Below are 25,962 nucleotides of genomic sequence, written 5' to 3'. Positions count from 1 at the left end.
TCACCTGCTGGGATGCTGCGGCAGAGGAGGCGGAAAATGGCTGGTGCGAGGTACGGGGGGTATCCCCCTGGGGGAAAGAGGGGCCTCGGCTGAGGGGCGCGGGGCGGCAGCGAGTGCCCGCCCAGGTCTGTGGGCGCTGGCGGGGGAAGGGGCTCTGTGGTGGACCCTGGACCCGAGGTGCCGATCGCAGCGGGTTTCGTGGCAAAGCTGTAGTGGGGGAAGGGACTGGGAAGCATTAATGAGGTCCACCCTGACAAGGTGACCAGGGCCCTCGTGCGGTGCTGCCCCGTGTCCCCGATGTCGGGATTTAGGTGACAGCTGTGTAAGGGAGGCCCCGGGAGCGCTCCGGGACGCGGAGAGCTGTCACCGGCGGTGCCCGCGCTGCCCTCGCCCCCCGCGCCGTGTGTGCTTTGCACACTCTCCCAGCCGTGTCCTACATGAAAGCCGCGGGGAAGTTGTCTGGCGCAGAGGCTGGACAGAGCAGCACATGCAGGGACCCTCTCATTGCAGGAAATTGCAACGCGCTGCAGCCCGTGCCCTTCGCGTACCGCCGGGCAGGAGCTAAGGCATCGCAGGTAGCATCGAAATCCTGGCATGTGCAGGTTGCTAATGCAGATGATAACGGGAGTTCACCTACGTTGCTACCTCTGTAGCTGTTACTGTGATACTCCAGACTTTCAAAGACTCTCTCAACACTGTTAAACACGCACAAAAAAAATCATTTGCTGAAAATATATCCAGGTACCATTTTGCAATATGGCATTTGCCTGTGTCCCTTGTGAAAAAGGTTCATTCAAGGCAAAATTCTTGTGCTTTTCATGCATCTTTGATGTCACTACATAAAACTGAGGAACATTTCCAAAACTTTATAGAACTAATTAAAATCTCTGTGTAAATATTGAAATAACATTAAAATGTTACAGCTTTATATGACTGCCATGAAACTATATATGAAAAACATATGTGCAAATTTAAATTAAATTACAAAATATGCAACCTGGAAGGACAGAGAGACATATCTGTGGTAGCTTAAATAAGAACAGGAAAAATAATCTATAGATTAGCAAAACTAATTTATCACTGAGATAATAACATTGTACCAGTGTAGTGTACCCTTAAGGTTAAGGAAGTCCATTGTCATTGAAAGAGCCTCATGATACCGAATTGGGGAGGGCAAGTAAAGAAAGAAAAAAAAATTGGCTTTTAGGTCTGTAATATTTTATTCCAGGAATTTTGTATCATTTCATGCTATACACTAACATAGTGAGCCAAAATAGTCTGTCATATTACTTTGTAAAATGGAAAGTTGCTACATTGCAGCCATCGATTCAAAGCTTTCCATCACTGCCTAGGAACTGCCAAGTGCTGTAAGGTTGTGTTGCATCACATGGTGCGATATTGAAATCTTTCCTAATACCGCAGTACACTGCAGTAGAATGGTTTTAATGCAGATTACCTGGAGATTGTTCAAACAGTTCATGTTACCTCACTGAAACATGAAGCAAATCTGTGTGATCCTGCTGGCATGGCACTGCCCTGCTGCAGTGCCCTGCTGCAGGATATTGCAGGAGGAAACTTTTCGACCTTCAGTGTCTGCACTGTTTTAGTGTTTCAGAACGGGATGATGGAGCAAATGTAGCATGGCAGTGGCTGCATGTTAAATTGCAGAGAACTGAGAGGGAATGGTTCTTTTCACATTGTTCTCATGAAACAGTGTGTCTGTCATCTGACAGATGAATCTCTAGTGTTAGCTCCTTAGTTTAAGGTTTATAGCTTTTCCCTTCTAAGACTTAGAGCTCACTGGTGTCTTGAGGATACTGTTTTTCCAAAAGGATATAATAAATTTCATGACAACTGCTTAATTTATTTTTTCAAATGCAAAAGAGAGTACAGTTTAGTACAAGAAATGCTGACATGCATGATTTTTCAGAGAACTGCTGCTACAGGCTTCTGAGTCAACTGTCTCATATGTATACCAAAGTGCTGCTATGGCTTTCTTTATATTCATTACTGCTCTGTGTGTGTTAAATACTGCAGGGTTTGGTAGCATAGTTAAAATGTTACTTCCATGGTGAATAAAGTTTAAGTTGCTGAAGTTATTTCACATTAAAAATAAGCAAACTATATGTGAGTAGAATTTTTTACCCCAGATAGTAATAAAGAGAAATTAAAAGAAGTTTTTTATGTATAGCACTTTTAATTTAAGCTTCTTTATGGAATGTTTTTCCTAAACTTTTCCTGAATCTTAAGGAGGACAAACAGAGAAGAGAAAAGAAATGAAGAGAGAAGGTTAAAACAAAACCTCTCAGCTGAGATTTGACCTCAGAAGGAGAATCCTGGAGGTGAAGCTATTGCAGAGAAGAGGAAGTAAAAGAAGGTAACAAAGTCTTGAGACTAACTGTGATAACAGTGTGTGGAATGGCAGGGGAAGTCAGAAGTTGTTGAGAACTGGAATTAAGTGTTTTATAATCTAAGAAGGCAGTTATTGATCCTGCAATAAGTAAGGAGTCCTGCTACCATTTCAGAGTACACCTAATGTAGCTGCACTTTTGCAGAGATGTTAGCAGGTGGGACTTAGTGTCCTGCAGATGCTTGTTTTGATGGGGATCACAGGCAAACAGAGCATTGACAAAGTCACTGGCATAGCTGACGTTTTTGGCAGGAGTCTGGGAAGCAGCCTTTTACTTGAGCAATGCTGAGGGAGGAGGTGGTGATAAGTATTTAGCAGAGGGATGAAAAAGGAAAGTTCTGCTTCAGAGAATCCACAGAAAAGAGGTGACCAACAAACACTTGCAAGTGGAAAGGATCAGGAGGATGCTTCTGTGGTTGCAGTTGTTCTTGGATGGAGTTTACCTATTTTCCCAAGTTGTGTGAGGAAGGGAAACAGCATGAAAATTATGTCATATTTCTGCAGTTCAATGTAAGAGTTGAGCAGGGAATGTGCTGTAGCAGCAACAGCCCTCCTGCAGGGAGACAAGGCAGTGTTGACCTCAAATATTCTTTCAGCCAGTCTTTCATGATAACCTGTTCTGACTTAGCAGTCTTGCCCAGCAAGGCTGAAGGCAGAGATATGTTCTTCCCTTACCCTTGCCCTGCGTGCAGACTTGCAGTACAGTCTCTGGGCCAGTGCATATTCCTTGATAATTTAGGTGAGAAAACATGTCTGCAGAGATCTGCTGACCTCCCTCAATGTGAGCTGCGGGATTCAAGGGCACTCCGCAACTCTGCGAAGGCACCTCTCTGCCCCTACAAACCTCAGTCTCAGACCTCATTTTGTAACTGTAAGACTCCCTGTATCAGTGAGCTGAAGGAAAAAGGTCACATGATGGATCTGGTGATGTGGACATAAGAATAGGAGATGATACATGAGATGATTTCAGAAGAGTTGCTGAGTAAGTGAAAGGGTAAGATCATCTCCTTTCACTCGTTTGTAGTTATGCATTAAGGACTGTGTTTGTAGTATTTAATTATAATTAAGTAAAATATTCTGCTTAAATGACTACTTACCTGGCTACAAGGGTTCTCTAATCATCCAATACTTCTTAACAAAATATTTGTTTTTTTTCTAATCAAATGGGAACCAAAGAAAATACAGTAAAAACTAAAGAAGCAAGCAAAGTAAATATAGAAAACATAATAGTGTCTGAGTATTACCAACTTCATTCAATAAAATAATTGACTATCCCACTTGATATTCTACTTACGGATTACATGCTGCCCTCAGTATGCTTCCTAGCAGTTTAAACATACCATATGAGAAGATGTTGTGAAAGTTTCTGGTAGACAATTAAAGCTTATAAAATATTTTCTTCAGCTGAAAGAATAACATTTTCCAGCTTGATACAGACATCCCATTTCAAAAAAATCTGTTATGTGAAATGGTATGTTCTAAATTCGGCAAGGTTATTGCAAATCTTTGTTCTGCAAAACTTGTTAAATCGTTTGCTCCATACAGTCCTTTGCATGTTTGGAGGGCACACTAGCATTAGTTAATTCTCACAATACCCTTGAAGTTAGGTAAATGTGTATTATTATTTCAGATCCTTTAAAAAGAGAAGGTGAACTAGAATGGTTGTGTGATTTACCCAAGACCAAAATGTGATTCCAGTGCTACAGACTAGACCCCTCCATGACTGGAACATTTTGCCATCTGCAGGTGTCTTAGGTGACCATGTAAAACCAAATTCTTGCCAGCTTTATATACGTAGAGGTAGTTGTCCTTAATTTGTGAGTTCATCCACTCACACAACTTGCATATTTTAATTCCCTCTGTTTATTAGACTGAATGTAAATCAAATGGAGAATGACCCATGTAGTTGTACACTCATGGCTTAGAGTGTTGCTAGAAAAATACTGGCAGGAATTCTGTGGGCATAAATTGACCTTGTAGGCAGAGAGGCTGAGCTTGAGCCTAGATGGAAATATACTGCTAAAGCTCCTATGGCGCTTTTTTTTTATTATTATTGCAGCAGCAGTGTGCCCCTTTGTCCTTGGTTAAAATTTGCTCTGTATTCATTTTTGGCAGTGTTGAATGTAGCAGTTGTCAGTCTGAATGTGGCCTTACATCCCAGAGGGAATTGAACTTCATTAGTGTTTTTGTGTATATAATTAAAAGTTGTTTAAGGATTGCTTCAGACTGATATACAACACTGGTCATTCCACTCATATTACTTTATAAAGTTAGGTTGAACTACATACAGTAAAAAGACATTTGATTTTATAGGAAGGGAAAATTACCTCTAATAAGTTTTGAGGGTTTTGTCCTTGCAGGGAAGATACCTCACTGTCAATTCTCCTAAGTGCATGCAGAATTACTCTTAGTTGAAGTAATATTCCCTGAAGAAAAAGGACAACATATATGTTTCTTTTTCTAGCTCATGACCTTTAATAGTAATGCAGATTTTTTTTTCCCCTCCTACCTACCAAAATGCTGCAAAACCAGAGCAATTGAGGAAGAGTTTTGGAGTAAAAGAGCAGGCATCTTGAGTATTAACTAGGCATGACTTCTTGTCTATCATCACTCACCCATGACAGCCAATAAAGACATATAAGTAGAGATTATAAGATTCTGCTAGGTTATTAAATACTGATCAAAAATCAAGCCTGGAATTTTCTAGCTGCTATTTCACTTCTATGATTTTCAAGGGAGAATGCCACAAATAGTGGTGCTTTGGGGCAGCATGAAATATATAGCTTCTGTCATCTTATAAAAAGAGTAAGATACATCCTCTTATAAACTCTCATATCAAGTTATCAGTGGGTTTGTTTGAACAAATCCAATTTGAAAGTACATTAGTTGCATATGGAAAGTATGCCTAATATTTTTTCAGCCTTTTAGGAAAAGGTTATTTGACTCCTTGGGCTCCTATACAGAGCAAGCACAGTTTTGCATGTCAGCACAGATTTGCTTGTGGTGAAACTTGCCTTCCCATAAACATCTTCAGACAAAATAAGTGAGTGCGTCACTGGTCTTTATCATTTGGAAGTGTTGTGTTGGACTACCCAAGCCAGGTTATAATGAGTACAGCCAAGTGTTTGACTTTACAAAGCCACGCTGACTTGTTTCTCCTTCCAGGCTACTTACTGCTTCTAAGTGTTTAGATAAATTAATCTGCATGGAAGGAGCTTTCATGTGATTATTCAAACTCTTGTACCTTAGGTATCTCATCCAATTCAATAAATGATTTTTTTGTTGGTCTGTATATTAATACATTTCGTTGTGCATGGCATTTGTGAACAAACAAATTGAAGCAAGTATTAGCTTTCCATCTGTCAGCTGTGAAATAGCTATTTAATAAAGATACTAACCTGTGATATAGAATTAAGATAACTTCCTGCGTCTTGTTATTTGGCATCTTGTTACCTTTATGTGAATCTTTCACTAAGTGTGGGATTAAAATACAGATAAATAAATGTGTGTGGTTTATAGGCATGTGAGGTATCTAGGCTCCTATTTAAGCTCAATTTCATCATCAGGGCCCAGAGAACAATTTGTTTCCCTGAATTTATGTGTTTGGTGCTATTTGAGATGCGTGGAGTTAGTAACCACCCTCATAAGCCTGGAGGAGGGTCTAAGCCCTCTGTGAAGTCTGTGCCTATCAGAAGAGACAGCTGGAGGCCAGGCATAATAATTTATAGTATCTAAGATTGCACCATGCATTTATTTTTAGGCAACTGAATTGAACCCTACATCATTTGAAATATGCTGAATTGCTCTCCAGGGAGCTTTAATTGTGTTCAATAGCGACTTGACCTTTACAACTGTTGGAGTTGCTGAAGGCTGAGACATCTCCAAAAGGGTGACCGCTGTGATGGAATACCCTGGGGAAATTTGCACTTCTGGAGTGGCAGGTGAAGGCCAAGCAGAATGACACTGATGCTAGATGCATGTTTAGGAAGCCAAGTTGATCCCCTAGATCTCCAGTGATTATAGTGATAACTTAGATACCTGGTGCAAATGTAAGCATCTCAGTCTAGAACTGAATCCTGTACTGAAAGCCCAATAATGATGCTAGGTTGCTATCTTGAAATTTATTAAAATGAGTGCCATGTTTCACTGTTAGTTGAATAAATTATTCATTAGGACAGAAGTTTAGGACTTCCAGATATACTAAATATACCTGCTTGAAATTCATTACTCATCCTTTCCTAATGGTTTGATGCAAAAATCAGAGCTTTACCAATAAACTTCTTCAGGCTTTCAATTTAAGCCACAGTACTACAAAAGGCTTTGGCATATTTAGATGTTAATGTTATTTTATAGAACTTCTAGGTTGCTAAAACTCACAGCATGGAGGGCACCACTGTGAAAAATAATAATGTCCTCATGAATTCCTTGGGTCACTCAATGCATTTTGGAATATGGTACAAGATTTGTGCCGAATTCTCTGTATAATCCTGTGAGTTGTGAATGCTGCTGAGGCTTTGAAGTCAAGGAGATGATCTGCATAAATAAGGTCAGAGATGTTGCTTTACCATACTTTTACTTTTCAGAAAAGTATCTCGGATTATTTCATAGCTAGTCGAACCAGGATAGTGATCTACAGTCAGGAAGTGACCTGTTGGATATCAGGAATAAATCATAGTTTTATCCTTCCACTGAAAGACAAGTGGGATCATTTCTGTGCACTTTTAGTCTTGATAGATGCTCCCCCAGATTCCCAGCTGAATTTGGAACACAGTGATACTGATGATTCTGGAAAATCTGTATTTCTCAGCTGAGAGCAGCTTTTGAATCATATTTTCCCATAAAATGACTAAGATATTATTGCACTGTAAATCTCTTGAGCAGTAACAATGCTTTTGCATTCTTCTGACAGTGCCTAGTTCCACTGAATTAATTAGTAAATCTTACACTGATTTCATAGGAATAAGATTAGAATCTACAAGAGGGCATATAACATATTTAAATATGATCATATTTTCCATCATACGCTTGAGAATTTTGAGACTTCAGTGAAGCCCGAGTTTTACATTGACATTGTATTTAATGTCCTGACAAGTTCACTGTAAAATGCCACAATCTAAGTAACACAAATCAAATCTGTGATTACCACTTATCATGCTGAATTGGAAATAAATAGTTTTGTATGAGGTAGATTAATTTCAAGATCAGTAAATGGGTTTTCAGTGTTTGTTTGTGGGGGTTTTTTTGCCAAGGAGAAATGAGATTATTGAAGACTGAATTTAGAGAGTAGGTAATATAGAATCTTAGTACATAATAAAGTACTAACTTTACTGAGGCTGTAGAAATTTGGCAGAAAATAAACTCCCTTGCATTACAGCTGTTCCTCAGAAATTGGAAGAACTGGGTATGGCAGGGCTTAATTTCTGATTAGAACCAATTCAGCACTATCAGCCTGGTCATGTTCAATATAAATTTCCATGATCGTAGATTTGCACATACTGCAATTTATTGATTTGATATTATAAATCTGGTTGAGTTCAGTAAGAACTTTCACAATCCAGATTCACCAGTGGTATGGTTTATTGAAGCATTAGGAAGACAGGTTCAGGATTGCCAGTGATAAATGTACTAACCACAGAATGTTAATGTATGTTGCTACAGAAGATATAGTAACAGAGATCTATTAGTGATATAGATATATAGATATAGATATAAATAAAAAAATATTCACAGGTCTGCTGCAACGCTAGCTGGAGGCACAAAGCTCACCTAGAGGCATCCCTTCAGGGAAGGAGGAGAGACACAATCCATCAACCAATCCCAAGCAAGCAGAGGTGTTTCCCCCTCTCTCTCTTTTTCTTTTTTTGCCCCCAGACCCCTCTTCTTTTATGTTGTAGATGGGGTTTTGATGGTTATCATACACATACGGTTCTCCTCCATCCACTAAGGTGGCAATAAAGGCTGTCTGATCTTCGCCAGAGAGTCTTTGAGTACATCCTTATCTCCTTAAAGGACCATATTTATAACAAGACTGGTTATGCTCAGTGGAGAGAAAGCTATAGGCTGGTGCAGAGATGTGGGTGCTCTCCTGTGCTTCACTGAGACAATACTGGGTGTGAGACCTCCACCCCAGGCATTATTCAGTCCTTATGTCTTGCTAGAGCCAGGTGCAAACTAAGCAGGGGCACATCTCGTGTTTTCCTCAAACCAGCCTCATCAGTTCTTACTGACTTAAAGTAACTGCAGCAAGTCTGACAATGTACTACAATTATATATCTGTGTTGCATGGCTGTGGTACAGTTCCTTGACTTGCTGAAACCAGTGGCAAAGCCCTGTTTTAAGCCATCAGAATCAGACCCATCGAGTGGGTATACAATCTCATGTTGTGAACATGTAATATTTTGCTCTGTGTTTACTGAAAGGAAAGAGAAATAATGATCTCAGCATGCCATCTGCCAGCTCTCTGGCTGAATGGAACAGAGTATGTCAGTCAAAGGGTGAGATATGTCTTTAAATGACCTTTGTGGATTTTAGTGGGTTGTTGTTGTTGTTGTTGTTCTGGCTTTTTGGGTTGCTTAATAAAAATATTATGTATGCAAATTTATAGCATTTGTGCAGGATGTGAGGTATTAACATATTTGTAAAAATTAAGAGTCCGATTAATGTTTCCTCTTCAAAACTTTAAAATTAGATGGCTCCTTCCTTTTTTTTTCCCCTTCTACAAATGACCTAGAACAGTGAAAAATCATAGATTTACATTTCAGTACTTCTCAAATAAGTAACTAGTGTTTTCAAATAGAGAATATAGCAGAATTGAGTAACTTGCAAAACAGAAGTGACTTTCAAAGGTCATATAATTTTCTCTGTGGTTAGTAGCTGCACATGGGGTAATGCTCATGAATGATTTTGTATCCTCCAAATAAAGCACTGAACAAAGCATTCAGTGTCAGAAATCTTACTTGATGACTTGCAGAACTGTGTTATAGAGATTTAAAACAGAGAACCAGATACAGATTTCGTATGCCATCCTTTTGGCTCCCTATAGCAGAAGGTCTACTGGATTCTATACTACTATCCAAAACCTATTCAAAAATAGAAAAAGCTAATATAGTATAGGTTGGACCAGTCCAGCTTTGTAAGGAGACATACCTAACCCCATAGTCACTGAATAGTCAGTGGAGAGAAAGAGGCTCTCCCAGACAGTAAGTCATCTGCTGTCTTTTAGACACGTCTTAGGGTGAGATGAATCACCTCCCTTTCTGCATTGACTGAGCCAAATGTGGTTAGACAACCTCTCACTTTTAAGGCAGTAGAAATCTGGTAAGGTTAATGCCAGTCCCCAAGATATTTTTTTTTTTTTGTGATGTTAATATAGTATATTTTGCCTTTGATCTGTTTTGGTAAATAAAACCCTTTAGAGGAGAGATGCATTTCCAGCAGTCCTGACTCACCCAAGGTTCATATGGGCTCCAGTGGGAGAACAGGGTGAGAAAACACTGCAGGACTTCTGGAAAGTGAAGTGTTTTCCTTTCCCTTATTAGTGACATTTTGTTCTACCTTTCCATTCCCTTTAATCACTGGCTAGAGATGATGCCAGCAGACAGTTAGGTGTTATCCCCAGAGCCCATGGATTGTCACAATAAATTCTGTGAAAAGACATAGTTTGATTAATGTCTGTTGCAGGAGCTGAAGCCATTGCTCTGTAACAGAAAAATACTAACAATCAACTACTGCACTCTGTTCCTCTTATTTGGCAATGTAATGATTTCATCATTTTACCCATAGCACAAGCAGTTGGGCTGGTGCCCAGAAGAGCTGCAGCAGAGGAAAGGGGACCTGGCCAGTCACTGTTGCTGCCCCACAACTGCTCTCCTGCCTTGGTCCCTTAATAAACAGCAGGAACAACAGGATTGAGCACAAACTTCACAAAGTTGACAGGAGGTCTTTCAGACTCCTACTGGGAGCTCAAGGAGTGGATTGATGCCATCCCTCCTCCATGACTATTTGTGAAATCCATTCCTTATTTCTCTCAGCATACTGTGTAACTTACATTTTAGCATGGCAGCTGTTAAGGTCCTTAGTGAAATCAGTTTAGTTGTTTACTACTACACCCTCCCACCACAGGCAAGAATCTTGGCAGCTCAGAAGAGCTTTATAGATGATGTAGACAAATTGCTGAGCTCCAAGTCCTGCCATGACCATAGTGAAAATTGTCCTTAGCTTGGAGTGGCAGGATGGATTTTCATGGATCCAGGTGTTTGCCTGGTGTAAAGACTGTGCAGGAAATTTTGTCGTCTGTGTGCTTCACAGTGTCTACCAGGCTGCTGTCATGGGCTTTGAGCATTCAGAAGTCCACATGTCCCTTGACTCCATTAGGCTGTTTAACAATGTACACAAGTCTGATACCTTCCAAAAACTGTTGGACTCGCTACTGAGGTGCACAGTGTTGGCACAGTGTGTATGTCAATAGCCCCAGTGCCTTGGGGAATCAACACGTGCCCTCCATGCTGTGAACAGCCTGTGTATTCAGTGCATCTGGGCTGACTTGCTAACCCTGTACAAGTTTAGAACAGAAGAACGTCCCATGGCTCAAAGAATATTTGTCTCAATACAAAACGAGAGACAACAGACAGACTGTTAGAGGACTGCAGGGAAACATTAAAAAAATATAGAAGTCGGTCAATCAGTTGTTAGTCTTAGCACACTGGCAGCTCCGGCTTTGCTGCAATTCTGTTGCTTTTATGTGGGCTTTTAGGAGGGTGATGAAGTAACTCACAACTGCCAAGGCCAAGGAGGGAAAGCTCAAAGTGCTTTATTTGAGAATTGAAGAACTAGGGAGTGGGGATTGCTGTGCTGGGTTGGTCAGAGGCAGAAAGTGACATCTCTGAGCCAGATGAGAAATGTTAAGCTGACTGAGGTATGCACACAAAAGCATTTTGAAAAAGAGGGAAGAATACTGATGCCCAGTGTGATTATGTACACCAGGTGGTTTAAATCCGATATTTTGTTGTTAAAACATGCAATTTCATTTCGGACCTCAACTGTCCCTAGTGAGATCAGTGCTGAAACTTTTTGTTCCATTGGGTTTTGTTTTGTCTATCTGTTTATTCATTTGAATGATCCCTGTCTGTGGTATGAGGATCCACAGGGCATGGATCAGTAGTAGAATGAGGCCTCTGGTGATTCATGCTAGGCAGAGATATTCAGACTACTTTCTCTCCAGAATTTACATGGGATGGATGTTTCCTGGTCTGTCTAACACTTTAAAGAAAATTATTAGCAACTCCTTTCTTCAGTGGAACAATCTTAACAATCCCTCTGCTATCACACTCAGCACATTCTGCATAAAAGCATGATTTAATACTCTTTTTAATGGTGATTTCTTACGCTTGCTTCATTGTATCAGTAAACATGTTGACAAGACTGCAGCTGTCTTTTGCAAATTCAGTCCACTGGTGTGTGGAAAGCCAGCTCTGTTGAGGCGTAGCACAGACCTGGGGAATAGCTGGGCTTCTGCAAACGAATTGACATTGCTTTGTAGAGCACTGCAGCTAGACATTCTCACTTTGACATAACAGCCCCATGTAATTCTTCCTTTCTAGCTCTGAGTTACCTTTTGACAGCCTCTGCATGAGGCACTAAATTTGCTTTTGACTGATTGAGGCCAAGTAGATCACAAATCACACTGTCACATCTGGGAATTCATGAGTTTTCCGCTCTGTAAAAGTACTTCACCTCTATAAATTGACCATATGTTTGCTGGAAAGATCGAGGTTTGACAAAATCAGATTTTCTATTTTTATTTGTTTTATCTGATTTAATAATTTTAAAGTAGAAAATATCTTCTCTGAGTATAATGGCAACACTTAGATGAACTAGTTACATTTCCAGTAGAGTGTCATAATGTATGTTACATTTCACACTTTCATGAAAGGCATATCAGCTTAATTAGGAAAATAAAGCACAAATTATTACTTTTCCTGTCTCCTGGTATAGAACTTCAGTGCTTTAAAAAGCCCAGAAATGTTCCTTTGCTTTAAAAGTATTGTTTTATGAAACAAATGATTTAGCTGTATATTTGGCTTTGGGTTCTCCTTGTTGCTATTATTTTTCATGAAGCAGTACAGCTCTCTTCCAGTCCTCAGCCTGTCATTTGTTTTGTATGTCAAGTTTTCCACTGCCACGATGTGTCATACCTCACCCAGTCAGTTGTTCTGGGTAGTTCTGGGTTGGTTTTCTGTCCATGATTAATACAGCCCTGGAAGTCTGACATCCCTCTTAATAATATGTATAGCTAGTACTTTCCTTCATTCTAGGGAAAGTTTTTATCTCACCTATATCTTTTAGTCAGAGGCTGGATGGAAAACTTCTGTTGGGGCAAATGCAGTAGTAATAGAGATCACAGTCAGAGATAGATTAAGCATAGTAGTAATATGGAAGCCAGGGCTCTGCAAGTGAAAGCTGTTTTCTGTGCATAATTTTGGAGGCAACTGTCTGATGTACAGATATTGAGCAGATGTACAAGTATTGACCATCTCCCATCTTTCAAGGGAGATAGAACTCTTTGTTTGGCTAGTTTTCATTTTCTTAGCCCAGATATTTTCATACAAGGTAGTTACCAATATCCAGGAAAATGAGGGTTGGTTGGGGCTTTTGTAATATTGCTGTGGAGTGACACAGCAACTGCTATTTTTCCTATGTTATCCTGCAGGCAGTGTCTGTGTGACAAGAAAACCACTTAACAATGAAAAAATTCACACTGTTTGATTTTGTAAATGATAATTCACTGCAAATTGGAGAGACTTCATGGATACAGGACCTTCCCAGTGATGACAATGAATTAGAAAGACTTCTGAAGCCAAATGAGCATGTGCTAGTAAACTGGCCTGTGGGAGAAAGGAAGACAGAAAAGCACCTGGTGAAAGTTGTGTATATGAGTGGTGAGTGCAGTTCCAGAGCATTTATCTGATACAAAATCTAATTGTAAGGTATTACTACCTGATTGTTGGCCTTTGGCCTTTTTTTTTCCCATCACTTCAGATGATCCCCAGGAGCTGGTGGAAATGATGCAAAAGATACTGCGAGCAGATGAAATTACAAAAATACAAGTCCTTGGAAAAGGCAAGAGGAAGAGGATAGAAATGATATTCTCAGAAAGTGAGGACAGTGATCTGGATAAAGAACCGGTGAGTTTCTGTCTTTTTGTGTGTGATATTGGTAGGCCCATAAAGGAATGAAATAGACTGTAACTATTGATTCTTCACAATATAACACACAAAACATGTATGGTAAAGGTAGGAGGAATACAGGTAGTCTTCACTGGTAGTCTTGCTGGTACCTCAGCACAATAACCTGGCAGAGTAATTAGTTAGGCCAATAGATTTTGTCCTTTGCTATTTAAAAAGAGTGTTATTCAAGACTTGGATGCTCTGTAACTCCATTACATTTTCTCCCGTAAGACAGAAATCTGACCAGTCCTTAAAAAAGGGAAGAGACCAGATCTTCTGAGCTCTGCATTTTGCCAAGATCCACAGTCACAAAATGTAGGGAAGAAAAACATAAAACTTAACAAAAAGTTACATACATATTTTTTAAAAATACTAAGAATGTCAAGTGCACAGTGAATAAAAGTTTATGTTATACTATGAGATACTGTATTGAAAGGCTCTATAGGAATGCAAAGGCACTGTTATGCACTTGTTTACAGGGGAAGATGAGGAAACATATAAAAAGAAAGAAATCATTGCAGGCATCTGCTCCTGCCAACATCCTGAGTCAACTTGAAACATCTTTAATTAACAAACAGGTAAACATCCATCTTCAGCAATTTTAATGTTTTAAGCAAAAGCAAATTGAAATGTATTTGTTGAGAGGGGCATAAGAGTTTTGTTTCAGGGAAGTTTAGTGAAGTCTAAAAGACACTACCTTGGAAAACTGATGAATGGAGAACAGAGACAAAGATGCATAACAGTTACGTACATATTACACTGATCTTTCATTTTTAATCGTAATTGGAATAGTCATAGCTATGTTCAGTAACAGCTTTTATTAAAATGCACTCAGTCTGTTTATACAATCTGTTTATACAAGAGAATGCTTTGATTTAGCCAGATATTCTAATGTTAGTTTCAATGCTTTAATTTTCTGTTGTCGTGGCTCTAGATAGCATGGCTGTTTTGGGGTTTTTTTTCAGAGAGAACCATATTCAGAAAGCAACTTTCTGTATAGTGAAAGCAGCAGTGATGATGAAGAGCCTTTATTTCAACTGTCCAAGGTAGAACTGTGTGCCAAAATTAAAAGTCTCAAGAGGAAGCTGACAGACACCATGAGAGAAAACTGCCGCCTAAGGCAGTCCCTGGTGATGCTTCAAGGTAAAATCAGGAGTATTTTGATGAAAGGAAAGCCTGTAGTTTGATTTATAAGAGGCTATTCGGCTGGAAATTATGGATGCTCAAACACCTGACATGATCAAGGCCTGCCATTAGCATCAAAGTCTTTGATACATGGCAACATTTAATTCCAGCAGCACTTACTATCTTACACGGAGGCCATGTAATCATAGAGTTAGAAACGGAAAAATCTGTCTAAATCCTGTCAGTTGTTCTCAAGAGAACCTTTCCAAAAGCTGTGCATAACCATCAGCTAAGCTCAAACGCTTCACTGACCAGTCCAACTAACATTATTTATTTGCAGTTTTTCTTGATCTGCTGGAATTTTGTTTATTCTGGAATGATTTAATTTCTAATTACTTTTGTAATTCCTCATTATTGATAATCTGAGTTAGTTCCAGGTGCACCAAATTTAATCCTTTCCCAGAGGTGAACCATTTTGTTCTTCTATAAATGAATCCATAATAATATCCATAATAATCCATATAAATGATCACTTAGTGATAATTTCTGAAGCCCCTCTCACTTGTTCCTGTCCCTTACTCTGGCGCAGCCAAGATAAAATCCAAAATTTCAAAACATGAGTGACTGATTAAGGTTTAAAGAGGATTTGCTCCTCCCCTTGCCAGCTACACCATGCCATCCCTAGACAGCCTACTATCTGATTTTTTTATTGTCATATGATTTTGCAACTGCTTATCAGTTTCATTGCCCACCTGACTCCATTATGTTATTCATCTTGGTTTGAATCATTCATCTCCACCTTTTTAAATATTATTTGTAAGCATTTTCTTAGTGTCTGACAACTTTTCTCACACATTTAAGTCCATTTTTCTTGCATCTTAAGCACTTGTAGTAGTCTTTTACAGTATTTGCTGTAAAGGTCCAAAAACTAAAATGATCTCAATTTTGGGGTAGAAACTGGAATTTTTGTTGAACACACGAAACACTATTTAAGGGTCTCGAGGGCAGAATATGCTAATGAGGAGGTCAGGTTATGCCAACTAGGGGCCTACCCAATTGATTAGCATTTCCCATATCCAGGATGACATGTGGGGGGAAGAGGATTAGTATTTCCAGTAACCAGGAGTACACCTGGGGGAGGATGGTTATCATTTCCAAAAACAAGGATTACAAGAGAGGGGAGAAAACAAAGGGGCTTCTGCATGGACTGATAGCATCATCACAAAGTCTTTCCATATCCTGCTGCTGGAGATAGGACAATGCACATGGTTGAATATCATTGGGTCTTGTCTGGTCCTTAGATGATGGAATTTCCCTTAGCTCTTGTTGTCCACGGCCTGCTACATAATCCTAGCAGCTCCTTTTCTGCAGATACCCTTCTGAGTTTTCGGATTGCTACAATTTTCTGTAATATAGTGATTCTGTATCTTGCTGACCCATCATCCCTTGGATCCTTTTTGTTCCGAATTGATTTTTCTTAATGGACTTAATAAAAGTTTATATTTGAAAATAAATATTACTTGGAGAAAAGGTTATTTAAAACATATTCTTTATAGATTAAAAAAATGGAGAAGTCTCTGCAGTCTATGTAACTTCTTTGAAGAAAAAAGCATCAGATATTACTTAGCCCATATTCAATAGCTTTACAGACTTGTAGAGATTTTGAGATAGTAAAAAGAATAAAGAGAAATAGTCTGCTTAGTGCCATGATGGGCATAAACTAATAGTTCCCCTTAGCCTTGCACAGAACTGATCTATCCTAGAAACTAAGGCCTGATCTTCATGGGTGGGGACAGCAGAATGATGGGAAAGCATTTGGGAGAAGAGGAAAACAGTATGTTGAAAAGTCTTTGCTGACTACTTTTGCATTATGACAGGAATCTAATTGCAAAAATATACATGCTTATGCAATTAGAGTCTGAAAGGTTCAATTACTATTTTACCCCTGACTTTCTGTCTGATTTCAGTCTTGCCACAGGCAGTCACTCATTTTGAGGAACTGGTAGGGATGGCTGAAGCACTGCTCAAAGGAGGAGTGACATCATCTACGTCCAGTCTGCACTCACATGCTGTTTGGAAGGCATCTCACAATCCATTAGCAGATTCCTATGCAGCTATGCATAGTAACTCCAGCTCACCAGTAACTTTGAATGTGGAAGATGAGGAGCAACAGACCGAAAAACAGGTCAGTTAAAAGGCAATTTCAGGCACAAAAATTAAAACTTTATACAGTACAAACTTCACTGTTATAGTATAACAAATATAAAAAATAGCATCAGGAAAAATCATTTTGTCATCATTCTGTTGATGACGTGACTAATGAGCTCCTTCTGAGCAGAAGGCTCTTTCCATGCGAAGCACTAGGTTTCATCCTGTACACTCAGAAACTTGCTTTAATTTCAGTGACCTTGCACATCTGTGTCAAAGGGCAGAATGTGGAATGCATGAAGAAAATACTAGGGATAACTTCCAGTCTAATGGTTTGGATGCCAAAGGGGAATGGTAGCATTTCAGAGATAGAATCTAAGAAAAATACCAACGGTCTGTTTAAATTGTTAATTTGTAAATGGAGGCTGGTATTGTTTCTGCAGTTAAGTAGAAAAATACAAGTATATGAAGAAACTGAGTAAAGAAGTTCTCCTATTCTCTGTAATTATAACAGAACATGATTGAGAAATCTGAGGCACAACAGCTATACATGAAAAAAAATCAAGATGCAGCCAAAAGAATACTTTCAGCTTCTGCATGCACAATTTACATAAACATTCTTATGCACTGGGTCATGTTAATCCATTCAAACCATTCTTGTGTGTTGTCATGGGGAGCTAAAACCCAAAGAAGTCTATTTAGAATTATCAAGGTATTCTAAAGATGTTTTGACTGCTTATTGTAATATACAAAATTTGACCTAACATTTTCAAAGAAATAAAAAGACCTAATTTTCTAAGCAACCTGCCTTACTTAAAAGAGGTAGCTCAAAATTGCTGATTGGGAGAGTTCAAATTCTTAGGCTGTACCACTGCTGTGTGTAGAAGGCACTCTCAAAGCTCAATACCAGATGTCACAGTTCTTAGGGCATGTGTGCTCAGAGGCAGGAATATTAGCTTGGGCATAGTGCCATGCTACTGAGGCTGTACAGAAACCAAGCCAGAACTGGACCACAGCCAGCCTGCATGGAGTGCAAGCGGAAGGATTTTGATATGTCTGAACATGTCCTGTCTCCACTGGTGAGTAATAAGGATTGCTTGGTGAAGGGTTTTCTAGGGTGGATGGGGTCCTTAGTCTGTGCCACAATGCTTCTGAAAAAAAGCTAAGGTGTATCTGTAGTTCCAAATGCTGAGTGGTATGCAAGTTTAGTGTTAATCTCAAGCACATGGTTTGCAGAGATTACTTCTGAAATTGTGGTTTAAAAATAGAAAATTAAAAAGATATTTCAGCAATAATACTATATAATATTTCTAGTAAACTGCAATAGTTATGCTTATGACCAATTTTGTTTTCCAGTTCAAGATCGAAAAGTGGCAGATCGCACTTTGTAACAAAAGCAAACCTCAAAAATTTATAAATGACTTGATGCAAGCACTTTATACACATGAATACATGGCTACACACAGCCTGACAGGTGCAAAGTCCTCCTCTTCAAAGGATAAAGCGGCAAAACCAGCTATGAATCAGAATGAAGTTCAGGAAATCATAGGTGATGACTTCTTAACATTACTCAATGTGGCGCTGGCTTGACAGGGGGCTTTCTCTGAGGGAGGGGCTGTAATGCTTAACAGCTGGTCTACTCAGGTGATGGACTGTTTTGTATTTCCTTCTCCAGCTACATAATTTTTTAAACCATCTGTTACAAATACTGTCAGTGAAATGCTAAGTAGTAGTATTTCTACTGTGTGAATTTTGCAGGTTTTATTTATGTACCTGCTCAGGCACAGTGATATTGTGAATTTTTTAGCCTTTGAAAGGTTAATCTATGACAATCAAATTTGGAGCATGGTGATAGCGGATAAGGGAAGGCAAAAAGAGGACACACTTGGATCAAATTTAAAATTATGTCTGCTGTGTTCTGAAGTTAGTGAATGTTATGAATTCTGACATTTTAAATAGCGCTAGAGGCAAAAGGAGACAATAAGTACAGAGGACAAGAATAGTGATCAGAGAAGCAAATAAAATTTGTTCTATGCTGAGGTTTAAGGCAGAAAATATTTGATGCATAGGAAAGAGAATAATTTCAGATGGAAGTAGCAGCTTTAACAAAACAGTATTTTGTGAGGACATGAAGCCTGATTTTTATTGCATTCACACCTATAGTTTAATACTTGAACAACATAGCCTAAATCTGTTATCCCTTCTCCATTGCCATTCCCTAGGATTTCCCCACTTCTCTCAGTTCCCTTTCCAGCTTAGCTCCAGTTCCTATACCCTGGTCCAGTTTTGTTGAAGTTGGACAGCAGTTTCAAAAGTTATCAGTTGCAAAAACCTCTTTTCCTTAAGAACCTAGCTAGAGAAAAGACCCAAAGTCAAGAGAGATAAAAGTAAACGGTGTGTAAGATAGTGAAAATATATTTAGAGGAAGTAAGATGAGACAATTTCAGAATGTTGTATGAGAAAAATGAAAAGGATTTCATTGGTTGAGAAGAATGGTTGGGCTCAATGAATTTAATAGTCTTTTTTAAACTAAATGATTTTATGATTCTAAATGCTACCAGTGACTTTTCTAAAGGTGGATTCTGGGGAAGGATCTAGGCAAAACTGAAAAGGGAAGCAGAGAAGAGAATCAGGACATGGACTACAGCATGCTGCAGAGCATTCAGTGACAAAGCCTATAAGAGAAATCAAAGAAGTCTGTTAAAGTAGAAGAGAACACTGGAATTCAAACTGAAAAGTGTCAACATTATATAAGAGAAAAAGAAACATTAGAAGGAAGGCTGGGAGTTCTAGGACTGTAGAAAATGAGTTAGCAGATAAGATTATTTAAAGAAATGGAAACTGTAGGACTTCAAAATAAAATGAAATGATAAAGGGTGGGGAAATCCAGGGGAGGGAAGATGGAGAAGACAGGAGCAGGAATCATATTCCTCATGTTGAGTCCTGTTAGTATTGCATTCAGAAAATTTAGCCAGGCAAAACAGAAGGGATATTTTTAGAAAAAGAGACATCATCTGCAAATGAAAATTAATGAAAAAAAAAAAAGTAAGATTCAGAGGCATGAGGACTGATGAGGGTAGGAAAAGGACTCTCTGATCAAGAACAGAACAAAGGGTGGGAGGATTAGCAAACACAAATCACTCATTACAGGAAGCCCTTGTGGCCCTGGAGTTCCTTTCGAGTCTGCCAAAAGCAGGCACAGCAATATGGAAGGCACAGAGAAAAGCAAGTGCTGGCATCTGCAAAATCTGTGAAACAGTTTGTAAAGACAGGGAAGTAACTAAATCTGAAGCTGAAGTAGCTGGAAATTTAAAAGGTGAAAGAAATGGATTTTAGATCACATATCTCTTGTTTCCCTGATTTGGAGGCCTCATTCATATGATCTCTTTATTTTGCAGGAATCACAAAACAGTTGTTTCCAAACACAGATGATGCTTTAATTAGGCGAATGATGGGACAAAAACTGAACAATTGCACCAAGAAGCCAATTTTAAGCAAAGATCTTAACTCAGGTGCTTTTCAGAAACAAAGCTTTTGGTAAGTTTTTAAAAAAAAAAAAAATAACCTGTAAGGTGTAATTCCATATATTACTCCGTAGTTACAAACCCCAAAACCACTCCTAAAATCACAATGAAAATGCATATTCATATATGCATTACCAAGTAGATAAATATTTCCATAAACTTGTACAAAAAGTATGTAACACAGAAGCTTAACATTACAGCACAAAAAAGTTATTGATTCTCGACAAAGCAGTACAAGACTATTAAATTACAGGAAAAGAATACAGAAGGAAACATATAGAGTTGTTTTGCTGAATATATCTGGTTTTAGATTTGGCATTACTTACTTTTCTTATTATTCTTTGGCTCTCCAGAGACCAGTCAATTCCATTTTCGTGTCACCTGTTTTGCTCCAATTAACCCACAAGTGAAGATAAGGAAAATCACACCTATTTTGTACATATTGATAAAAGTACCACAGGAGAGCTAAATTAGCAATCATTCACTGGGAGAAGAGTCTAAATTATTGGGGCAGAGGAATTATTAAATAACATTCTACTTATTACGGGCATTTTTACCCTGTGAATGAAACTAATCTAAAATTGCTGGTGAAGTCAGCTAATGCACATATGACAGAAGGGTTGAGGCTGTGAGGGACCTCTGTAGATTGGCTAGTCCAACCCTGCTACTCAAAGCAGGGTCACCTAGACCAGGTTGCTCAGAGCCATGTTTGGTTGAGTATCAGCAAAGATGGAGACTCCACCACCTCTCGGGGCACCCTGTGCCAGTGCTTGGTCACCCTCGCAGCATTTCCTGATGTTCACACGGGATCTCCTGTGTTCTGTTTCTGCCCATTGCCTCTGGTTCTGCCACTGGGCACCACTGCGAAGAGGCTCCATCTTTTTTACACTCTCCCAGTCAGACATTAATGCACATAGGTAAAATCTGCTTGAAGCTAAACAGTCCCAGCTCTCTCAGCCTCTCCTCAGGAATAGGATAAAAGGTGAACAAGGAACAGGAGAATAGATTAAAATAGGAAGACAGGGAAGAGAGATTTGTCCTTACTTAGACTTTCTATACTGCAGTAACATTTTTCTTTTTCCTGGTTCAATCATCTCCTGCATATTTGCAACTGTAAGACACTTCATAACAAAATAAAAACAACAAAAAACACCAACAACAACCAAATCACCCCAAGGTGATGTTATGACACCATTGTTTGAAAAGTAGAAGTGCTTTACTACTAAAATTCCTCTCTAAGCCACCTGGTAGTACTCCATGGACCACTAGTGGTCTGTGAATGACTATTTGAGAAATACTTAGAGAGTATTTGTTGAAAGAATCTATATACACGGGTTTCCCATCTGGAAACAATAAACAGATGCACCAGCCTGGCTAAAATAAAGTTTATCATGTTAACGCTTTTATTCTAGAGATGAGAAGACTTCATAAAACAAAGGTCCTCTGTATTTGTAACATACAGTGTGCAGTGATTCACTGTAGTATTTTTCCCTGTCCTTGACACAGGCAGGAAAAATAACAGCCCAGAAACACAGACTTTATCTTCTTTGAAAGTATTAAATCTTAAATATTTTAAATTTTAAATCTGTATCTTCATCAGATGGATCCATAAATTTTGCTAATTTCTGAGTCTTCTCATGTACACAATATTCCTGAAGCCTTGACGGGAAGATCTTGACTATATTATAACAATTCTGGACTGTTTTTTAATACTGCCTATAGATCTTCAATTTAAACTTGATATTTTAAACATGTCTTTATGTCTATTATTGATCAGTACTTATTTAAAATCCCGTCTAACACCCATGGAAAACAATTAACATACTGCCTGCATAATCTCTCTTGAACAGATGCTTATTAGAATGGATTTATAGTGGATTCATTTTACAGCTGTTAAGAATTTCCTCACTGTAAAAACATTTAAGCATGGTGTAAGTAATCAAGATAATAGCAGTGGTTCCTTTAACTCAGATGACACATATATTCTCTATAAGAAAAGTAAGAGAATTTAAAAGTGCTCATAATCTCACTGTTACTCCTGCAGTTCACCCTCCAGCAATGAAGTACAGAGAGGGGTCGAGAAAATTCTGTTGTTCAGTATATTTAGTAACCACTTATACACACAAGTTACTAACTTTTAAAACTAGTGATACTACTAGTGATATCTCCTCCCTTGCTGCTAATTCTTCCTTGCCCACCTTCTCCCCCTTTCCCCAGAATACAATTACAATTCAAGAGAAGAAGTTTGGAGTCAAATCCAACGAGACAGACAAGTCACCATCTCAGATCCATAAGGGTGAGGTGAAACAAAGAAAGGAGAGTGTGACAATGAAGAAAACTATTTAACTAGCTAATAAACAAACTCTGCAGCTCAGAAACTAAGAACAGTACTAACTGCACATTTAGTGTTAATATCTCAAACTTAGTTATAAATTGTCTCAACAGCGGTTCAACAGCTGCTTCTCAGGGCATCATCTCTTCGGCTGTTCCTCCCAGTACACAAGACCAGCAGGATGATGATTCACCAGCTGCTAATGCACAACTTCAGCAAAGTGACAGCTGCCTGACTCCTCCACCTCCCACCCCAGAGGGTCAGCAGGAGTGTCTGAAGCCCACTGATTCTAAGGTGGAGCCACAACTCTCAAGCAGTTCACCAGCGCCCTCTCCCAACCAGAGTTGTGGACAGGATCTCAGAAACTCAGACAAGGAATAACTGAAGGTATTTCATACCAGTTCACATTCTCAACAGAGATTAAGAAGTAGTATAAAATAAAAAAGAAATAATACCTAAATGGTACTAGATATTGGGTACTGTCCAACAGTGGACCGAGATAGAACCCTGAGAACTTTTTTCTCAAACAAATGAAAATCCCACAGTTTAGAAAAGAAATGAAGGCATATTAATATCTTTAAATTTAAGATATTATAAGATATATGCATGTTATGCAGTAATTAAAAAATATAAACTTGTTCTGAAGAATACAAGTAGAGTTCCCTTTAGTTAGAAAAAAGCATTATTTAAAGTAATACCAAAAGAATGTATATGAAGAGTCTTAATCCCCTTCCTTTCACCTTGACAGCTGAGGGAAAACTTCTTTAAACGATCAGAGAAAGCTGTTGTATATTAATGCAAAAAAGAGATACTGATATGAAAAGAGAATAGAAAGATTTCCTAGTGAAATGAACACTATAGCCAGCACAGGATTAGAAAGCCCAGGGCCATGTGAGCAGAAGAAATAAAATAGGTATTTAAGGACACTATTAAACTGGAAAGAAGAAAACATTCTTAAGGCAATGAAACTGCATCTCAAGATGTCCACAGCAAAGAAGCAGCTGATTTTTAACCTCTGAAAGTTGAAAAGGCAACGGAAGAAGTCATGTTCCCTTGTAGATCAGGGAGAAGGCTTTTGTGGGGGCTGGGGTAAAAATTAAGTGATTTGCTATCCTTTTTCATCTCTCATGTCTAACAATTCCTCATAGATAGGATCAGGAAGAAAGCAGGTATGAAATATGTTAGTTCTAGCTCATGTTATTAACTACCATCTATAAAATGTAACAGAAGGATGCTTATGTACATTTTGTATATGTAACTATGTACAGCATATATAAGAATGTATATAGTTAATCATATTTTTGAAGTGAATTTCTATCAAATAAAATGAAACATTACTATGTCTTAGTTCTGTTTTACTGCCCTTACTGTCTTCTGGGCCTTTTCTTACATTGGCCTCTGTTGTACACTCTAAAAAGTTGGGATTTTTCTCTCACTTGTTTTTTTCTTTTTCTCTTTTTTTCTTTAATAACTCTTCTGAAGCCAGCTTCTGTAAAGCTTGTCAGTTTTAGTTGGGGAAGGAGTTGGCCAACCTTAGAAGGGTTCTCTAACCTTAAAGTTACCACAGCCAATATTGCACAGCTGCAGCTGTTTGGGAGGTGTTGAAGCACGTGGGCAGGTACACAGAGCCCAACAAGAGCAGCTGCTCTCCCTGTCACTGGTGCAACACTGCAGATCACGCTGTATTTTGTGCTTGTCTATTCTGCTGACTTGGTAAGTTGTCCAAGGAAAAAAACCAGTGGGGCTGGCAGCTCACAACAAGGAGTAAACAAGGCTTTTCATGGTAGGGTGAAGGGCCTACTGCTAGGCATGGGCCAGGGAGAGACGTGGGTGTTCTGGACAAAAGGAGCAGCATAAAGAAGGAGATATTTTAATGTTTTACCAAAGGGTAAAAAGGAAGAAAGCTGCAAAGAGCCAGTTCCTTCCGCTCTCCTAAAGAATAGAACTGATGTTATCCCGCTGGATAAAAGAAGATAAAAAAAGCTTTTACATAACTACCCAATTAACAAGAGCCATATTCCTTGCAGTATGACCAGAAAAGAAGAAAATACAACTGCTTTTCCAAAATGACCCTGACAAACTCTGAGAACACAAAATTGAAGCCTAGATAATCACAGATTAGAAACTCAGAAGTAACAGAAAGGGAGAGTGTTAGGATCCAATTATTAAAGTTATTAGAGAGATTCCTCTGCCGGAAATAAGGTGCAAGCAAGACCACATGCCAAAGTCAATAGTATGGATTTTATTTAGCAGTAAATGAAGGGTTCAAGGAGGGAGAGAGAGATAGGGGAAAGGAGGAGATGGAGGAGTGAGAGTGACAGTGAAACAGATTAAGTAGAAAAAAGATATCACCACTCCATAGATTCTGACAACATCCGTTTGGTCCTTTTCTTCTGGTCTTCTCTGTATCTGCCAAGTGGTGAGGGGAAAGAGTCCAGAAAACTCTGGTTTCATGGGGTTTATATTATGTGGAGGCTACATGGAAACGCTCCCTGTACCTCCCCTGGATGATGTAATACTGGATCATGGGACATTTCACGAGTCTTTGACACCTTCTAAGATGTTTCAGCTGTCACTTAGGTCAGTGTAGTTGAATCAGACAAGCCCCCTTATGGTCCATCATCCAAGATGAACAGTTCAGGCTACATGTGAATGTCTTCGGTACTTCCCAGAGGGTTTTTACAGCTGAGTCATGATGTAAGGGAGGACATTGGCATGACAAGAAGGACTATCCCACTTTGCAGGATTTGCCTCTTATCAGCCTCTTCTCTTATCTTGGAGTCCAGTTTGTAGCTGCAGTTTATGCACACCCTTCTGCACCTGGGAGGCCACTCTGTGCATCACCAGCAAAGCAGCCATCCAAGTGTGTGAGCCATCAGCACCAGTCTCTTACAGCACCTGGTAGTTACTGCAGGTGTTCGAATATTAGCAGTACAACATCTTACACTTGTGGATACATATTTCTCCTTTCACCTGTGATAGTTGGTCAATGGTACCTCCTTATCTCAAGGTCCCTTTGCAGTCCAAATTAGTAGGCATATTTAGAGAGGGGTGGGTTTTGGTAGATGAGCAGCTGCTTCTTTGCAGTTTGTTACAGTGGACAGAAGTCTTTTGGTGATTTCAAAAATGTTTAAGCCATTAACCATTTTAGTCTCTGTCAGAAAGCTCTGACAGGAAGCATAATGCTGCTTCTCCCAA

General features: G+C 39.0%; 1 protein-coding gene across 3 annotated transcripts; it reads left to right on the top strand.

The window, feature by feature from the left end:
• On the top strand, nt 1-24,107 carry BEND6 (BEN domain containing 6). 3 transcript variants are annotated; one of them, XM_029962774.1, is made up of 10 exons: nt 1-50; nt 2,251-2,377; nt 13,119-13,347; nt 13,448-13,593; nt 14,115-14,213; nt 14,601-14,778; nt 16,728-16,945; nt 18,265-18,457; nt 20,307-20,445; nt 22,878-24,107. In XM_029962774.1, exons 3-10 carry the CDS (start codon nt 13,152-13,154, stop codon nt 23,143-23,145), a joined length of 1,437 nt encoding a protein of 478 aa, XP_029818634.1. In that variant the 5' UTR covers nt 1-50; nt 2,251-2,377; nt 13,119-13,151; the 3' UTR covers nt 23,146-24,107. The 3 variants fall into 3 exon arrangements, with proteins under 3 accessions (XP_029818634.1, XP_029818636.1, XP_029818635.1); XM_029962776.1 differs by lacking the exon at nt 22,878-24,107 and adding an exon at nt 22,650-22,769; XM_029962775.1 differs by lacking the exon at nt 14,115-14,213.
• Nucleotides 24,108-25,962: the final 1,855 nt, after the last annotated feature.

This window comes from Manacus vitellinus, unplaced genomic scaffold (genome assembly GCF_001715985.3).
Source record: "Manacus vitellinus isolate BGI_N305 unplaced genomic scaffold, ASM171598v3 scaffold_4_pilon, whole genome shotgun sequence".
Lineage (NCBI taxonomy): Eukaryota > Metazoa > Chordata > Aves > Passeriformes > Pipridae > Manacus > Manacus vitellinus.
The sequence above is the reverse complement of the archived record's forward strand: the minus strand, read 5'-3'. Positions and strand labels throughout refer to the sequence as shown.

Bases quoted from the DNA above. Each gene is read 5' to 3' on its own strand.
- BEND6 (XM_029962774.1), top strand. From the start codon at position 13,152: ATGAAAAAATTCACACTGTTTGATTTTGTAAATGATAATTCACTGCAA. The intron at 13,594-14,114 runs GTGAGTTTCTGT...ACTTGTTTACAG, and splicing joins GTGATCTGGATAAAGAACCG to GGGAAGATGAGGAAACATAT. The intron at 14,214-14,600 runs GTAAACATCCAT...GTTTTTTTTCAG, and splicing joins CATCTTTAATTAACAAACAG to AGAGAACCATATTCAGAAAG.